The 19,387-nt window shown below is 39.2% G+C and overlaps 1 protein-coding gene across 2 annotated transcripts in view; it reads right to left on the bottom strand.

The window, feature by feature from the left end:
- Positions 1–9,119: 9,119 nt before the first annotated feature.
- LOC126236113 (uncharacterized) overlaps positions 9,120–19,387 on the bottom strand; it is a 29,790-nt gene continuing 19,522 nt past the window's right edge. The window contains exons 2-3 of one of the 2 annotated variants that reach the window (XM_049945182.1): positions 11,303–11,416; positions 9,120–10,955 (exon numbers count right to left, since the gene is read on the bottom strand). In XM_049945182.1, the coding sequence (XP_049801139.1) occupies positions 10,794–10,955; positions 11,303–11,416 (276 nt within the window). In that variant the 3' untranslated portion in view covers positions 9,120–10,793. Of the gene's footprint in view, positions 10,956–11,065; positions 11,417–19,387 lie in introns of both variants that reach the window. The other variant, XM_049945181.1, reaches the window with a different exon arrangement.

Genomic DNA, 19,387 nt, shown 5'->3' with positions numbered 1-19,387 from the left:
TTTCCCCAAGGAAATATGAGTGAAAGAGTAATGATAGAAATAAATAGACTGTGTCGAACTTACTGTAGCAAAAAGCACACTGCATGGGCAAGTCATATTAAATCCTTTGAAGATATCATTAATCATATGTGGAATGAATCAATATGATTTGCTCCAATGGAATTAATGTTTGGAGAGAGATCATCAAATATTATAAGTGAGGAGGTAGATTTTCCAGTGATTAGTGATATAGCTCATGACGAAAAAATTAGACTTGCAAAAGAGATGATGAAAAAGAAAGCCATGGGTAGGAAGAAAAGGCATGACAAGAATCTAAACCCTGTTACTTTTAAAGTAAATGATTTGGTGTTAGTAAAAACCAAGGAAAAGTCAAGTAAAGTAAATGAAGAAATTAAGAAATTCTTACACATTTTCCATGGACCTTTTAAAATAGTAAGGATAGCACATGATAACGCATATGAATTGGCTTATGTTAAATCAGGTAAAATTTATGGCCTTAAAAACATTATTGATCTAAAACCATATATTCTGCCAGTCAGACATTTAAAGATTGATCCACAGCAAGTGGAGCTGCTTAAAAAACTGGGAGAGGTACAATTTGCAAATAGATTTGAGGGCATGATAAATAGGACATAAAAATACACCACCTACTAAGGTAGGGGGTCTATATTTATTTTAATGGACACACCAAGTTGGCCTTTGGTGCCTCCCCAGCTGTGTTTGCCATTCTTCCAGGCAAGTTTTTTCTTTTTCTGCTATCCTGTGTTAAGTGTATAAGTGAAGCCAATTATCTTTAACAATCCCTTTGCCTATAAGATTGATCAATGTTGTTGTGGTATATGAATAATTATTATTTGAAGGTGTTGTCATAGTATTTGTAATAGTATTTGGAGAAATAATTAGATAGACAGCTGCAGAGGAGGAAATATGATTAATGATAAACTTTATTGATATTACCCATTTTTCTACTTGGCAAGTGCCCGTTGAGAATATCTTAGCTGGTCAGTGTTCTTATCGTATAAGTTAGGCCATGCAAATTTAATTCTCAGTTTACTATTTATGTATGTATTAGTAATGATATTTGGTAACTGGTGGAATAGGAAGCTACAAAGGGTTGAAAGTGATTTGAAATAAGTTTTAAAAATATAACATGTATTGGAGTTTGAATAGAAATGCTACGGATTACTTGGACAGCAATTATGTTTGTTTTGGAACCTAGGAGGTAAAAAGCAAAATGGGAAAATGCAAATTAAAGTAAGAAAACACTTGCCTGAACGTAGAGTAATAGCATATCAGTGAACAGCAGCAATAATATTGTGAGGTTATAAAATAATATGAGAAATATAATGCCATTTTTTTTGCAAATATAATTAGAAGGAATATTGGTTATACTGTCAAGTGATGAAACAGAGTTGCCTATATGGAGTATTAACAGAATGAAGTAAACATCTTCAGGTGTGATAATAGTTTGAGGCTTCAGGCATGAATAATCAGTAATAAGCTGAGCTGGGAAGGTAAGGGAATTAGAATTAATGGAAGAAGGCTTACCAACTTGAGATTTGCTGATGATATTGCCTTACTGGCCAAAGACTTCGCAGAGCTCCAAAACTTAGTTACAGATCTTGTATCTGAATGTCAGCTGGTTGGCTTGAACATGAACCTTTCCAAAACAAAAGTAATATCCAACAAATGGGTCCCAGCTGGAGATGTGAAAGTCAAGGACAGTCTACTAGAAGAGGTCAGTGAATATGTCTTACCTTGGCCAGATTATAAATATGAAGGGAGACATAAGGCCAGAAATCTATCGACGCATCAAGCTTGGCTGGCAAGCATTTGGGAAGAATTCAAAAGTATTCAGATAAAAAATGCCAGTAAATCTGAAGAAAGCAGTATTTGATCAATGCACTCTTCCTGTGATGACGTATGGCTGCGAGACATGGACACTGAACTCATTCACAAAAGGGAAACTTAGGACAGCACAGAAAGCCACGGAGAGATCAATGCTGGGCTATACAAGAAAGAACAGGAAAAGGGCAGATGACATCCAGTCTGTGACGAAGGTTAATGACATCTTAGAGAGAGTAGGTTCCTTGAAATGGCAGTGGGCTGGCCACATCGCAAGAAGAAAAGACGACAGATGGACGAAGCTAGTACTGGAGTGGAGTTCGAGAGAGTACCGGAGGCCCAGAGGAAGGCCACCAGACAGATGGGACAAAGACATCAAGAAGATCGCTGGTAACACCTGGCAAAGAACTGCCCAAGACCGTCCCACTTGGAGAAGACTTCTGAAAGCCTACCTGAATCCACGACTCGAAGAGACCACATCATCTAATGATTGAATTGGCTGATGATGATGATGATGAGTATTGAAGTACGAGGGTTATTCCAAAAGTAAGGTCCGGTTATAAAAAAAAAAAATCAAAACTAAAATGTTTTTTCAAAACAATTGTTTTATTTACATTCCTTACATCTTTATCTATTTTTCTACATAACTTCCATACGTATTTAAACATTTGTCACATCGTTCAACAAGCTTTTGAATGCCCATGTTATAGAAATCGGCCGCCTGTGACGATAACCAGTCCTTAACTGCTTCTTTCACTTCATCATCTGTGTCGAAGCGCTTGCCGCCGAGAAACTCCTTTAAGTAACGGAACAGGTGGAAATCACTTGGCGCCAGGTCCGGACTGTAAGGAGGATGGTCCATCTGTTCCCATCCAAATTTCTTGATCAGAGCTTGAGTTTCATTTGCAGTGTGGGGTCTGGCATTGTCATGCAACAACAAGATTCCAGACGACAAAAGACCACGTCGCTTATTCTGGATTGCACGTCGAAGTTTAGTCAGGGTAGCGCAGTAGGCGGCTTTATTAATCGTTGTTCCTCTCTCCATAAAGTCGACTAACAATACTCCACGTCTATCCAAGAACACAGTCGCCATAACCTTACGTGTTGAGATTGTCTGCTTTGCCTTGACCTTGACTGGCGATGACGTGTGACGCCATTGCATTGACTGACGTTTAGACTCTGGAGTGATGTGAGAAACCCATGTCTCATCCCCTGTGACAACATTGTCTAAAAGACTGTCACCTTCCTTATGATATCGCTCCAAAAAATCAAGAGCAAAAGCCATTCTTTTCATTCGTTGGGGCTCAGTAAGCAGCCTGGGAACCCAACGGGCACACAATTTGTGAAACTTCAAATGTTCAGACACAATTCTGTACAAAGTTGTTCTACTCACATTCGGAAAATGCATCTCTACGTCTGTAATAGTGAATCGGCGATCTTCACGAATTTTTTTGCCAACCGCATTGACCAAATCGTCTGAAATCACTGATGGTCGGCCACACCGTGGTTCATCGTGCACATTATCCCGTCCTTCATTAAAAGCTCGCACCCACTTGCGCACTTTACTGTCGCTCATCATGTTAGGACCGTACACTTCAGTAATCTGCCGATGGATTTCCGCCGCTGAATTGTTTCTTGCAGACAAAAACCGTATCACTGCCCTTACTTCACAATCGGCGGGCTGATCAATTGTCTTAAACATTGTAAAGTGACACTGTGAACTACACTCAGCAACAGTAACAAAGCGAATGGCGGCGTTTGACGCGCAAGGCTTGCCGGGAGTCGGCGCGCATGCGTGTTTTGTCATTGGCGCCAAATTTCAATAGTTACGGCGAATCGGACCTTACTTTTGGAATAACCCTCGTATATAAAGTGTGCAATAATGTAGTTCTGTATAAAAGAAAGTCAAAGATAAGTATGAAAAAGTGTGACTGTGAAGTGTCTTTCTTGTTATTAGAGGTTGAGTGAAGGCAGAGCAGGGGGTTAGTTAATTAATTATTTAATGATGATAATGAGAATAATGGTGAATAAGGAATATGAAGACAAAGAGTATGAAATAGTAAAATGAAGTAATGGTTAGGAATAGGTGTCTGCTGTAATTGATGTTTTAGTAGGGATACTCTTCACATATTTACAGTTAAGAGAGGAAAAAAGAGAGTATGGCACAATTGAAATATAGATAAGCATTATAATGAGGAGTTAAGAACTAGAATACAAATAGGTATTATGACACCTGGATAAAGAAAGGCAACAAATTGGTTCTCTACTATAATCAATATGGCACTCCTAAGGAATTAATTATTAAAATGGCACCCGTTGAATCCAAATTACAAAAATTACAAATTACAAAAATATTTGGCATTTGACAAAGTATGTGTACTGCTGGTTAGACTCCACCATATCTTACCTCCTTTGCAAAAAATTAATTAGGAAACAATAAGTGGAGAACTTATATTAGAAACAGTTTCCATAAAGAGAAATGTTGTTTCATATGTAATGTTTATATAATACTATAACTTTATTGAAAGCTTTGAGGAAATCCTTGTTGATCTGCGGTACTAAATAGTGTTAAATATGTATCTGTATGTTACCTTAGATAAGACTTTATATTATAATTTTAAAATGAATGACAGAAAGTTATTTTTAGATATAATTCAATAGTTAACCTTTCCTCCAAACCTCTCTCGCAATCCGAAACCTCTGTCCTATCCAAAGGCCTCACCTTCACTCCTACTCCCAGATTCAACCAAACAGCCCTCATCAAAGATTTACTGTCCTACACTCGTACTCTCTGCTGGAAAAATCACTTTGCCACGAAGAAAAATAATCCTAATCCTACTCCTGATGATCCAACTCCCCAAGACACTATCCAAATTGAACCCTGCTTGGAACAGTTCCATCCTCCATCACAGCGGGACCCACCTCCTCTTCCTCAAAATCACCCTCTCCAAACCTTCCAGGAATTTCTCACTTCCAGCCTTGCCTCTCAATCCTTCTTGAAAAACCTTAATCCTACTCCCAACATCACCACTGCTGAAGCCCAGGCTATCCGTGATCTGAAGGCTGACCGATCCATCGTCATTCTTCCGGCGGACAAGGGTTCCACGACCGTGGTACTTGACCGTCGGGAGTATGTGGCTGAGGGACTGCGTCAGCTTTCAGACAACACTACATACAAAGTTTGCCAAAGTAATCCCATTCCTGATGTCCAGGCGGAGCTTCAAGGAATCCTCAGAACCTTAGGCCCCCTATAAAACCTTTCACCTGACTCCATCAACCTCCTGACCCTACCGACACCCCGCACCCCTACCTTCTACCTACCTCCTAAAATTCACAAACCCAATCATCCCGGCCTCCCCATTGTAGCTGGTTACCAAGCCCCACAGAACGTATCTCTGCCTACGTAGATCAACACCTTCAACCCATTACATGCAGTCTCCCATCCTTCATCAAAGACACCAACCACTTTCTCGAACGCCTGGAATCCTTACCCAATCTGTTACCCCCAGAAACCATCCTTGTAACCACTGATGCCACTTCGTTATACACAAATATTCCGCACGTCCAGGGCCTCGCTGCGATGGAGCACTTCCTTTCACGCCGATCACCTGCCACCCTACCTGAAACCTCTTTCCTCATTACCTTAGCCAGCTTCATCCTGACCCACAACTTATTCACATTCAAAGGCCAGACATACCAACAATTAAAGGGAACAGCCATGGGTACCAGGATGGCCCCCTTGTACACCAACCTATTTATGGGTCGCTTAGAGGAAGACTTCTTGGTTACCCAGGCCTGCCAACCCGAAGTTTGGTACAGATTTATTGATGACATCTTCATGATCTGGACTCACAGTGAAGAAGAACTCCAGAATTTCCTCTCCAACCTCAACTCCTTTGGTTCCATCAGATTCATCTGGTCCTACTCCAAATCCCATGCCCCTTTCCTTGACGTAGAACTCCATCTGTCCAATGGCCAGCTTCACACATCTGTCCACATCAAACCCACCAACAAGCATCAGTACCTCCATTATAACAGCTGCCACCCATTCCATATCAAACGGTCCCTTCCCTACAGCCTAGGTCTTTGTGGCAAACGAAGCTGCTCCAGTCCGGAATCCCTGAACCATTACACCAACAACCTGAAAACAGCTTTCGCATCCCGCAACTACCCTCCCTAACTGGTACAGAAGCAAATAATCAAAGCCACTTCCTCATCCCCTCAAACCCAGAACCTCCCACAGAAGAACCCCAAAAGTGCCCCACTTGTGACAGGATACTTTCCGGGACTGGATCAGACTCTGAATGTGGCTCTCCAGCAGGGATATGACTTCCTCAAATCCTGCCCTGAAATGAGATCCATCCTTCATGAAATCCCCCCCCCCCCACTCCACCAAGAATGTCTTTCCGCCGTTCACCTAACCTTCGTAACCTCTTGGTTCATCCCTATGAAATCCCCAAACCACCTTCCCTACCCTCTGGCTCCTACCTTTGTAACCGTCCCTGGTGTAAAACCTGTCTCATGCACCACCACCACCACCACCACCACCACCACCACCTACTCCAGTCCTGTAACCCGGAAGGTGTACACGATCAAAGGCAGAGCCATGTGTGAAAGCACCCACGTGATTTACCAACTGACATGCCTACACTGTGCAGACTTCTATGTGGGAATGACCAGCAACAAACTGTCCATTCGCATGAACAGACACAGGCAGACAGTGTTTGTTGGTAATGAGGATCACCCTGTGGCTAAACATGCCTTGGTGCATGGCCAGCACATCTTGGCACAGTGTTACACCGTCCGGGTTATCTGGATACTTCCCACTAACACCAACCTATCAGAACTCCGGAGATGGGAACTTGCCCTTCAATATATCCTCTCTTCCCGTTACCCACCAGGCCTCAACCTCCGCTAATTTCAAGTTGCCGCCGGTCATACCTCACCCGTCATTCAACAACATCCCTGCCTCTGTACTTCCGCCTCGACTGACATCTCTGCCCAAACTCTTTACATATGTCTGTATATGTGCAGATGGATATGTGTGTGTGTGGGTGGGAGTGTATACCTGTCCTTTTCTCCCCCTAAGGTAAGTCTTTCCACTCCTGGGATTGGAATGACTCTTTACCCTCTCCCTTAAAACCCACATCCTTTCACCTTTCCCTCTCCTTCCCTCTTTCCTGATGAAGCAACCGTGGGTTGCGAAAGCTTGAATTTTGTGTGTGTGTTTGTGTTTGTTTGTGTGTTATCAACATACCAACACTTTCATTTGGTAAGTTACATCATCTTTGTTTTTCAGTAATGTGAGGTTGAAAGAAGCTACAAAGCACCCTAGTGGTGAAAGGACAAGACTTCTGGGTAATAGGTAAATAATGGACACTACGGCAGTGATCTCAAGTGGAATGAGTTAGCTCAAGTGTGAGGAATGACTCACCAGTAAGATACGATTTGTTTTATGATCGATATAACTTACAAGCTGTCACATTACTGTCATATGTGTGAAATAAGAATGTTTTCATGTAATGTAAATATTATTATGTCAATTTTTTGTACATGTTTTCTTTTGTTTTGTAACTATTCTTGTATTGAGATAAGAAGATTTCAATATGTCATTGAAAATTCAAATTTAAATGTGTTAATTCTTACTCTGTCTTTTTTAATAATATGTGTTATTTGATGACCAGTGCCTCCAGGGTTTTCTATTGAAATGTTTTAGTGTATGAAATGCTTCATGTGTGAATTTAAATTGAAATGATGTTGCTATATATGTAACACCCGTATGGAAATTTTTTTCCATGGAATTATCCAGATTCATATTTAAAAATATTCATCAGTATAATTCCATGAGGGGGGGGGGGGGGGGGGGGGTGTGATGTAACATAGTGTAACATAGCAGGGTTGCCCACTGCTATCCTGTTTTGGTTTTACATTCCTTCAGTAACTTAGTTAAGCAATGAACTTTTATTTTTTTTTCATTTTCGCTTCTCAGATTACGACTACAGATTCTGTGGCCTTCAGCCTCATAGTACAGAATTCAGAAATAGTTTACATAAAATTCCCCTAGTAAACTCTATTATTTCAGTACATTCTAATGTATATTCTGAAAGTAATGAGCTAATTAGTTTTATTGGAAATGCATCCTATTAAAAGATATGAACAATGATGTATATTGTGCAATACATATTAAGTAAAATTCGAGTGAGCTAATAGATCGAATTCAGCTATAAGTCTGCATCCACAAGAAAGCCTAAATTTTACTGATTCCAGCAAAGTGTTTAAATTAACCTAAAGTATATTAGTTAAATAGATATTAAGACTTGAAATCTGTAGCGTGTATGACTTTCAGTGCCAATTGTGACCAAACTACTAAATAATTCCGAGATCTGTTTCGATACTTTTGCTACCTTTATTTTTCTATGTAAAATGACTCCAGTCTCAACTTTGTAAGTGCATTAATTAAGAATTAAGTAAATTTGAATAAGTAAAAATTATTGTTCAAGAGGGCTGCCATGGTTATAAGTCGGGAATTCCCACTGCGGATGCATAAGTTAATTCCGCGTATTTAAATTGATACAGTTCACTCATGTTATTTAAGTAATAAAACCCAATAGTTAACTTCAGAACCAATTAGAAAGGATCATTTTAACCCTGAGAAATTATAAACTATAATATATTAACAGAAATAGTCAAATATTCAAGCACTCGTCTATATAAGGTCCAAGCTGGTGCAGTTCTCATTTAGTTCTCGGTCGGATTCTCATGGAGCTAAAGTGCGGCAAGTCGGTTAATTTTTCCGGTCGGTACCAAAAAAGTGTAATTGTGGACATTGTTAAAGACTGGAAGTTTTTGACCTACCTAATGCGACGATTAAGTGTAAGAGGCCTGGTCACATGAATATTGAATATTGTGTGTGTTAGTGATAACAAATAAATCTCACTGTGGTTGTCATAAATGTTCAACAATGAATATGGTCTTGACTGTTGATTTTGGAAAATTTAATCTAGGATCCTGGCTCCTTAATTTCAGTGTGATTTAGGTGAGACGGATGCAGCTACCAGGAAGACAATTTTGAATAAGCAAAGCAAGGTAGGTCGGGAACACTGCGCACTGTCTACTGGGTGAGAAAATGTTTCAATACATCTGGTTGTGATGTGAACTTTAAGTGGCACTAATACAAGGATACAGCCCGGCACGTTACAAACACCTCTACCAACACATTCATGGAGGCTCTAGATTGGTTCACTTGAAATGGTCTGTCACTCACTGTCAACAAGACTCAGTTCATTCAGTTCCACATGGCACAAAGAAACAACAGGAAGATGTTGAAATAAAATATAAGGATAAAGACAGAGAGAGCAGAGTCTTCGAATTTTACAGAATACTTATTCATAGCAACCTAAACTGGTAAGTTCACATCCTTGACCTAGGTTAAAGACTTGAGATCAGCAGCATTTTCCATTTGTTTGATTACATCTATTTGTGACAGGTGAATAATCAAAGCGGTGTATAAAGGATAATTCTATTCACTTACAACATATGGCAGCATATTCTGGAGAAAACAATCACAAGCAAATGAAATTATTGTATGAACTTATTACCTAGCACTAGCATCTTACTTTTTAACAAAGATGTTTACATACAAGTCAGATGGTAAGCCTTTTAACTAGGCAGCATGCTTGTTATTACTGCAATTATCGAAGTACTTGAATCTCTATTTTCATAGAACTGTTTACATATGCATTAGGTTATGCTTTCTAACCATTTATAAAGGAGTATTATTTTAATTATTTGACATGTTCTACAGCCTAGCAATAAGCTTCCATCATGGTTCCATTAAATTCGAAAATAAAAATATGTAGGCCTATAACACATTTTTATTCTTTTGATTTCTGTTGTATCTAGATTGTTAATGCTATGATATACATGCAGTCATCAATTACTGACCGTCAAAATGAATCAGTACAACAGAATAAAGATTTTATTCCAACTGAACCACTTGAGAGGAAATGGTTGTATTATTTCCTTAGATAATTCATATGTCTGCAACTAGGGCCATGTCGTCACAGTGTTTTCCAGTTTTCTTTCCTTTCAGAACCACATGGTTACTGAAGTATAATCCTCGCATTAGATACATGGTGCAGTCATCACCATCTGTACTGTATATAGTTAAACGTATGCATGTTACACAATTAGGCTAGAGAACTGCAGTGGTCAGTTATCTCGGATGGAACTCCACAGAAAGGAGGAGCATAAAGTTTCCATTTGGCTATCATGTTTAGTATAAAGTATGGGTAAATAATCTAATGTCACTCTCGGATACACTGAGATATAGGTTTAACCATCCGAAGGAATGTGGTATCAAAGAGAACCTTAGTGAATGAAAGCACAGTAATAGAAAATACCAATGCTGGAAATTAGTGTACCATTTCCACTCCTTGCCTCAAGTTCTGTGGCTTGGCTGACAGAAGTCAATGAGGTTTCACTACTAACATTCGATAACATTTTTATGCACTCTGGCTAGCTCTGCCTTGCAATTGTTTAAGCTATAATTTCAGTTTGTATTAAGAATTAAAACTTCCACTACAGAAAGGTTACTTCACTTTCAGGTAAGTGGGTCTCTCTACTTACTGTGCACAATTTTCCCAGTAGCATTACATCTGCCAGCTAGGCTAAACTTATTTCCCTTTATATTACACAGTCATAAACCAGGTTCATTACATTAGAATTAATTGTACACTATATTTTTACTAACATAGCATACCTATACACATTAAAATTACATTTTCTATCAATGAAGATGCCTTGTGAGACAGCAAAAGAAGCATTACTTTTAAGGAATTCTTCAATGAATACCTAATCAATGACAAGAAAATGCTTAACTTAAAAGTACATGGTTTCATCACATATTTCAAGAGTCAATAGTGGATTTAGTCATTTCAAAAGAAAAATTAATTATATGCATAGTCTCTGGCACATATGATACACATACACGTCACTTTCACAACACAATAGCACCAAACAGTGAAATCATTACAATTAGCAGTATGTATAGCAGAAATCAACTGCAAGCCGCAAGGACAAAACAGCATCTTTTCGGGAGCTTCTCCAACCTATGCAAATGAAGAATACAACAATTAGCAGAACTCTCATTTGCATAATCTAAGGGTAAATCAACCTGAAAGAAAGTGTATCAGCAATGATGACACACAGAATCTCTTACGCAATTGTTTTCAGCCTGTAATCATAAACCACAAATGCCTCATCATTATCAGGTATCTTCAGGCCTGCTCATGTTCCACAGTTGTTGGCGCTTGTACAGTGACAAACCATCATAACTTTGAATCTTTCCTATTGGTTTTACAATCACCTTTGGTATACAACAGTATTCTGGCATTGGCTGTGGTTTGAAAAAGTCTGACAGTTGTGGTTCTTTGTCTTTGGGAAACTTTTTCCATACCCGAGATGAAGGACGGTCTCCAATGGCAGGAACAATGTCTTCTTCACGCACGTTAAGGGCTATCAAGTCCCGGTACAGATGTTCCTCGATAGGAAAATTCAATTTCTTGGCAATCTAGGAAAAAAGAAAAGTCTTTGTATAGTAGTGACAGTGAAGTAGTAAAGAGGAGTAATAGAGCCTTCAAATCAGATAATGCAAAAACGAGTTCCTTGCCACGATTATACTGACATAGTTACATTGTATGTAATTCCAATATTTAAAAAAATGCTACAATATTTGGGCATTATATTCACACAAATTTACTGCACTTAGTTGCTTTTTTTCCCTAAATGCAGGCTAGGAGAAATTGACTGTTAACACAGTTCCACAAAGCATGCTGCTTACATGATGAGATGTGCACAAAAGATCAAACATCTCAAACACTACTAGCAACAAATGACTCAGCAAATTGACAATATAAAAATAAATGGAGATAAAAAAATAATTAGGAGGGTGAATTTAATGTCCAATTTTCATCAAGTGGGGTGAGAGAGGGGCACAGGGCTGACACAATATCCATAAATATATAGTTCTTTCTAAAAATATTTTTCATCGATGTATTGATTGATGATAAAACTACTGGGTGCATTATTTATAAAACAAATGGCTCAGAGCACTATGGGACTTAACATCTGAGGTCATCAGTCCCATATAACTTAGAACTTCTTAAACCTAACTAACCTAAGGACATCTCCCACATATATGCCCGAGGCAGGATTCGAACCTGCGACCGTAGCGGTCGCGCGGTTCCAGACTGAAGCGCCTAGAACCGCTCGGTCACACTGGCCGGCTATAAAACATGTTTTCTAAAATTTTTTAGTCAATAGTACAGAGCAATGGGAAATATAAGTAATGGAAGAAGTTAGGTAAATGACTCACTGCACAGCTGCAGCACTGAGTGGTTGACAGGAACATGTGAAACAACTGAAAATGTAGTTATGCTTCTTTGAGAAGGTGTGGTGTCTCCTTCACATCTACCCCCCCCCCTCCTCCCACACACACACACATAGAGAGAGAGAGAGAGAGAGAGAGAGAGAGCTGCAGGGCTAAATTGTCCCAGACAATCAAATTGTAACAGTGCAGTGTCAATTCAATGGGGCTGGCTAAGACAAAGCGGCCAAGAAGGTGAACATGTATTCTGAATTACTAAACTCTGAGGACTTTCAGTTTTTTTTTTTTTTATATTCCTCTCAACCACTCAACTACGGGATATGGAGAATTGTTATCAGTACTTTTACTCCTTCCATTATCTACATGAAACTAACTAACTCGAAAGTCGAGTAAGACATTTTTGGTAAACAGAAAGATACATTTGTGGAATGGAACTGGCAAAAGAATGACACTAGGTTATTATCACTGATAAGTGGTCAGTTTATGCCTTCACAAATAAAATAGGTTTTAACTAGAAAAACTCAGCCACACTGTGCACAACAGGTCCACATGGTTGATTCCATATCTGCGAGGGACTGTGATGTGATATACAGAGGGTGATTCAAAAGGTTGCACACAACTTGAAAGAGTCAATAGAGGAGTTGAAATACTGAAATACAACAACTCCGGACTATGAACTTATGGTTTTGGAAGTAATCCTGAGCCAGTGTAAGCTTCGGAATGCCAGGAACAGGAACAATTACTGCAACCCCCCCCCCCCCCCCACATACACAAAAGATCAGAAGAGCTAAGATAAAGCAGTTGTCAACCTGAAGTTGGTTTGAACAACACAGTGCTTTACTCGGCATGGCCCCACTGGAGGTGGTGTGCTGGTGTACACTTTCAGCAGCACACTGGTCGGCACTAGGAAACATTCTATAGCAGGCGTTGAACTAAGCACGCTGACGGCAATAGAAGACCAAGGCTACGCACCTATAATGACCCCTGGGCAGCACGCATATATGCCACCGCCAGTGACCGAGCTGTCTCTCTCTCAATCTCAGTACCTCAGTGCGTCGCATTGGGATTTAGTTTGCATTGCACCTCAATACGTCGCACTGTTCTCTCGCCTTCCACAGTGAGGGAATGTTAGTCACTGTATATAATTGTGATATGGACACAGACAAGACTCACGAATTAGTATATGTTATTTGATTGCTGTTAACTACACAGCTTCAGATTGGACATCATTGGAGTTAAAAACTCAGTCGGATCCTGCAATAAAGTTTATTTTAACCACATGTGCATTTTGTGTTGTAGTGAGAGGAAACCAGCCACCCACTCATCATACCACCCTCTCCTCATCCAGAAAGGAACCACTAAACATTACAAGAGGACACAGCCACAACAGGTGGTATGGAGGTTCCTTTTCCGAGCTTTGAACAAACTTACCTAGCCAGTTAAAGGGTGATCCATTAGGGGGATCTATAGCAGACTCTGAAATACAACGCAACTCATTGTATTTCACGTCAACAAACATTGGCAGAGGTGGAAGAAATGCTGATAAGTGAGATAAAAATCCTATGACTGACTGAAGAACCAACCCATGAGGTTTGGATCTGTAGTCTGTGACTTTACCACTGAGACGTAGAAGCAAACATAAAGTACTGTTTACTCAACAAGGTTTCAAAATGGTGACCATTGTGTTCAATATAGCACTAGCTTCTTCACAGATAATTCCGGTACACTCTAAGAAGTACACTAGGCACTGCACGATCCTCGTCACATGCTGCAAGTATCACTGCAAAGAGTTTGTTTGTCACGAATAGTGTTACAAACACAAGGCTTTTGACATAGCCCCCAGCTCCCCTGTCAAAGAAAGGGGCATCACAACAGGGGAGTGAGGTGACAATGTCCTTACAATTCAAAGCCTGAGATATATGACACAGAGTATGTCATGTACTTGCACAGAAAAGCATGCAGCTGCTCTTTCTAGTTGAATCCACATCTGATAACACATTTTAAGTTGAACATCCTCTAAAAGTTGCTGAACTTACGGCATGTGTGCATTGATTGTCCTTTTTGTTCCTAGCATTCCACAGCTTTCTCTGTCTCTGGATTGCTTCCAAGACCATAAGTTTCTATTCCACAGTTGTTGTATTTTTACTCCACTATCAGTTCCTTCATTTTGTGTGCAAGCTTTTGTATCACACTTACAAAAAATAATGCACAACTGAAGGAATACTGTCAAAAGTTACTGATTTCCTAGCACTTCCTCCTGAAGCAGTTTTAATCAGGTAGAAGCTAATTTTGATAATACTTGGCTTCTGACAAACATTTCACTGACATTGTGGGGCCATATATGCAAGTCAGGATCATGAGGGAGTCGAGCATCAAACATCAATGAATGTCTTCCCTTATGTTCTTTTAATCTGTATTTAATCTTATTCTTTGTATGGAATCTAGAAATGTGTGATCCTCTACTTTTTACTGCTGATATACATCTCCGAAGAAAGGTTCATATGTCCAGCAAACTAGATAAAGAGGCAGTGGTTGTCACATCTCAATGGGTGTAAAATAAAGCATAAAGCCAGAGATAGGAAAATGCTGTCAACTGGACAATGGGTGAAGCCTTCAATGACCACTGTAGCAGAACACTATCAAAAGATCTCTAACAAAATCTGAAGAAATTCTCATCATATGTAAAGATTGTTACTGACACCAGAGTTAGTTTCAGAAAGTCGTGGACAAGACAGAAACTGAAATTGATGGTAACAAAGTTACAGCAAAAATGCTGAACTCCACTTTCAAATGTTCCTGCATGTCTGCATAATTGTATTTGCCCCAATTTAATTCTCACACCAATGCTAAGATGGACAACATAGATATTGATGTCGTGATGTTAAGAAACAGTGCAAATTGTTGAAACTGAACAAAGCTCCAGGGCCCAATGGAATCACTATCAGGCTCTATATTGAATTTGACACCGAATTGGCTCCTCTTTTAACCATAATACACTGTAGATCCATCTAACATAAAAATCACATCCAGTGTTGGAAGAACATTACACACATGTACAAGATGTGTAACAGGAGTGATTCAGAAAACCACCATATGATATCCTTTACATCCAATTGGTGTAGAATTTTAAAACATACTATGAGCTCAAATGCAATGATGTATCTCTAACAGAATCACTCCCTCCTTGCCAACCGAGATGGATTTCAAGAACATCATTCATGTGAAACACAACTCTTATTTTCCTCACACATCCTGAAAGCCATTAATCAAGGCATTCAAATAGATGCAGCATTTCTTGAGTTGCAAAATGATCTGATTCAGTACCACAGCTATGTTTATCACTGAAAGCATGACTGTATGGTGTATGAGGCATAATTTGTGACTGTACTAAGGGTTTCATGTTAGGAGCGATGTAGCATGTTATCTTGGATGGAGAGTCATCAACAGATTGTAGAACTAACTTCATGTGAGACTTAACCAAGTACACTGGGTCTCTGCTGTTTGTGTTGTATGTTAATGACCTTGCAGACAATATTAATAGTAACCTCAGACTTTTTGCCAATGAGGTGGTTGTCTATAATGAAGTAAGCCTGAAAGCAGCTGCACAAATATTCAGTCAGATCTTGATATGATTTCAAAGTGGTGCTTTCAATGTGCAAAAATGTAAAACTGTGCACTTACAGAAAAAGACACTAACATAGATCCTATGACTATAATATCAGTGAGTCACAGCTGGAATTGTTAAACTCATACAAATACATGGTGTAACACTTTGTATGGATACGAACTGGAATGATCTCGTACACTCAGTCATGGGTAAAGCAGGCGGTAGTCTTTGGTTTATTGATAGAATATCAGGGAAATGAAATCGCAAGAATGGGTCACTCTAGAGGTCTGTACACTGTCCCCTTTACGGATGAACTTAACTTTCCTCAAATTCTCCCAATGAAACAAAGTCAAGCATTTGCCTTCACTACTATCGATCTGAGGTCCTCATCCCATTTCACATCGCTTTGCCATGTTACGCCTAAATATTTAAACGAAGAGATAGTGTCCAGCTGCACTCCACTAATGATGTATTTGAATGTTACAGGACTGTTTTTCCTAATCATCTGCACTAATTCACATTTTTCTATGTTTAGAGCGCACTGTCATTCATCACACCAACTAGAAATTTTTTCTAAGTCACAGTCACTCAACGATGACACCTTCTCATACACTACAACGTCATCGACACACAATCGTAAATAGCAGTTCACCCTATCCATCAGGTCATTTAAGTACACAGAGAACAAGAGAAATCCTATCACACTTTCCTGGGGCACACCTGATGATGCTTTTGTCTCTGATGAACATTCACTGTTGAGTACCAGATACTGAGGTCTATTATTTATAAAGACTTTGAGCCACTCACATATTTGGGAATCTGAATTGTACTTTCAGACCTTCATCAATGGTCCTCAGTGGGACATTGTGTAAAACACTTCTGGAAATCTAGGAATATGGAATCTGCCTTTTGCCCTACATCCATGGTTTGTAAGTTATCACGTGAGAAAGGGGCAAGCTGAGATTTGCACAAGTGATGCTTTCTAAATCTGTGCTGATTTGTGGACAAAATTTTTCTGCCAAGAAAATTTATTACATTTGGACTCTGAATGCGTTCAAGAATTCTGCAGCAAAGCAGTGTTAGGGATATTGGTCTGTTATTATGTGGGTCAGTTCTTTTACCTTTCTTTATGTACAGGAGTCACCTGCACCTTTTTCTACTCGCTTGGGACTTTTCACTGGATGAGAGGTATGCAATTAATGCAGGTTAAGTAAAGGGCCAGAGTCGCAGAGTACTCTCTGTGAAACTGAATTGGGATTCCACCTGGACCTGGTAACTAATTTGTTTTCAATTCTTTCAGTTGTTTCGCTACGTCACAGTTGGCAAATTCTTTGTCCTCCATGTGGGAGTCTGTACAACATTCAATCGACTGTATATTTGTATGATACTCTTGTACAAATGATTTCTTAAATGTAAAATTTAAAACTTCAGCTTTCTTTTAACTGTTTTCTATTGCCACCCCAGACTAGTCGATGACTGACTGGGTGAAAGCCTTCAACCAACTTAGAGATTTTACTTATGACCAGAATTTCCTCGGGTTCTCGGCAACAGCTTTCACTATGGTATGACGGAGGAAGTTTTTGTACGTTTCATGCACTGCTCTTCTTACAGAAGCACAAATTTCTATAACTTTTCCCTGTCAACATTTGCACACTGTTTTTTGAGCCAACAGTGCGACAATCTCTGTTTCCTCAGAATTTTCCTAATTTGATTACTAACCCACAGAGGGTTCTTGCCATCCTTAATCTACTTACTTGGGAGAAAAGGCTCCAGATCGCACTTTACAATAAGTCTGAACTTTGCCCATAATACCTCTACATCTGACATACTAGAGCTAAATGATGTCCACTCATTGTTTACATGGGATGCTAACAACTGCTTATCTGCTTTTTCTAGAATGAACATTAGCCTGGCCTTCTTGACTTCACTACCTGTTGACATTATGATGACATCATGATCACTAATCCTAATTTCTATACTTCGACACACAAGTCGCCGCAGTGGCGTCAGCTCGAAAGACTTGCACCAGGCGAATGGTCTACCTGACGGGAGGCCCTAGCCACATGGCATTTCCATTTCGATACTGACACTGTTGATAATGTCAGGCAAGTTTAATGGTCTGAGATATTTCTGTTGCATGTGGGTTATCTAACTCGCCATTTAAGATGGTTTTTGGAAAACTGTGTTCACAAGACTATCTGCTCATACTACCTGCAGTGGATCCAAAGACATTCCAGTCTACACTCCTAGATCACCTGCACAATTGCACTAGCTCACATAGTGGACTATAGCATGAAAATTGTTCAGATGATCAAAAGAAACCTAACTAAAACAAGAGGAGAACTGAAATGGATGCACAGGAATTTGAAGCTAGCTGATCACTTACAAAAATACATGGATGACACAGATACCCTGATAATACACAAAAAACGTTGCCCCAAAAATTTTAGGGACCTATGGACTCCTCTCTTGGCATAAGCTAATGCCTGAGTACATTTGAAAAGATTGGAAAGAGTATAATCAATAATTAAATGTTATTTGTCTTCATTTTTCTAGGTGAGTAACTCTATCATCACAGTTTTCAGTACTTCAGCTCAGCAAAACAGCACAAGATATAAATCCCATTCTATAAATGCACCTAGGCTATTGATTATTACAACTTATTTGGGAAGAATGTCAAATTAAAATACTGTAATGTTGGTCACATGTCTGCCCTGACAGCATAGGCCACACTGTCAATAGCTGCCAATATGGGCATGTGTTGTGTCCATAAACATCAAAACAGTTGCAATAGTGAGAACAAAAGAGTCATTAAGATTAACATTACTGAAATTTATTCCTCTGTGATCATGTGATTAGCAACATGACACATTTGCTTGTAATGATGAAAATGAGAGTATGAATCACAATAAAATCCCCCTGTTTGGAAGCTACAGAGTTCAAAACAAAACTTTATTTACACTGACAACTTGAAAAATCAAGAGAGATATAGTCAGTTGTGGCATCAAAAAACATTATAAGTATAGAACGATGTTAAAAGATATCTTATATGTAGTAACTCAGCACTCATCTCTTTTGATGATATCGACTATATAACAAACACACACACAATGATGGCGTGTAAATTCTGACACATCATCCAGATACTAACATAGAGAATGTTCTCCGAAAAGGGCCGCAAGGAAAATTAATTCTTATTTTTAGAAGTGGAGATTTCAATCAGACATTAAGAAGACATCACTAAAGTCCATTCAAACAATCTTTCAAGGATTGTATTACTGAGGCACACATTTTAACATTCCTTACAATGTGACACCCAAGGACCATCAATAAACAAAACCCATACTGAATCTGCCAATATGTTGAGAACATTCACACATATGATAACATTCCGCACAATGCTGGATTAACAGATTATTAAATTAGATTAGACAACATTCAGTTTTCGTTCCATAGACCCAAAAATGAGATGATTCTTGTGGGTGTGGAAGATGACAAAAAGTACAAAATAAAAAATAGAACATCTGAATATAATACTCCCTTCCCTG

The sequence above is a fragment of the Schistocerca nitens genome, chromosome 2 (assembly GCF_023898315.1).
Source record: "Schistocerca nitens isolate TAMUIC-IGC-003100 chromosome 2, iqSchNite1.1, whole genome shotgun sequence".
In the NCBI taxonomy this organism is placed as follows: Eukaryota; Metazoa; Arthropoda; class Insecta; order Orthoptera; family Acrididae; genus Schistocerca; species Schistocerca nitens.
The sequence above is the reverse complement of the archived record's forward strand: the minus strand, read 5'-3'. Positions and strand labels throughout refer to the sequence as shown.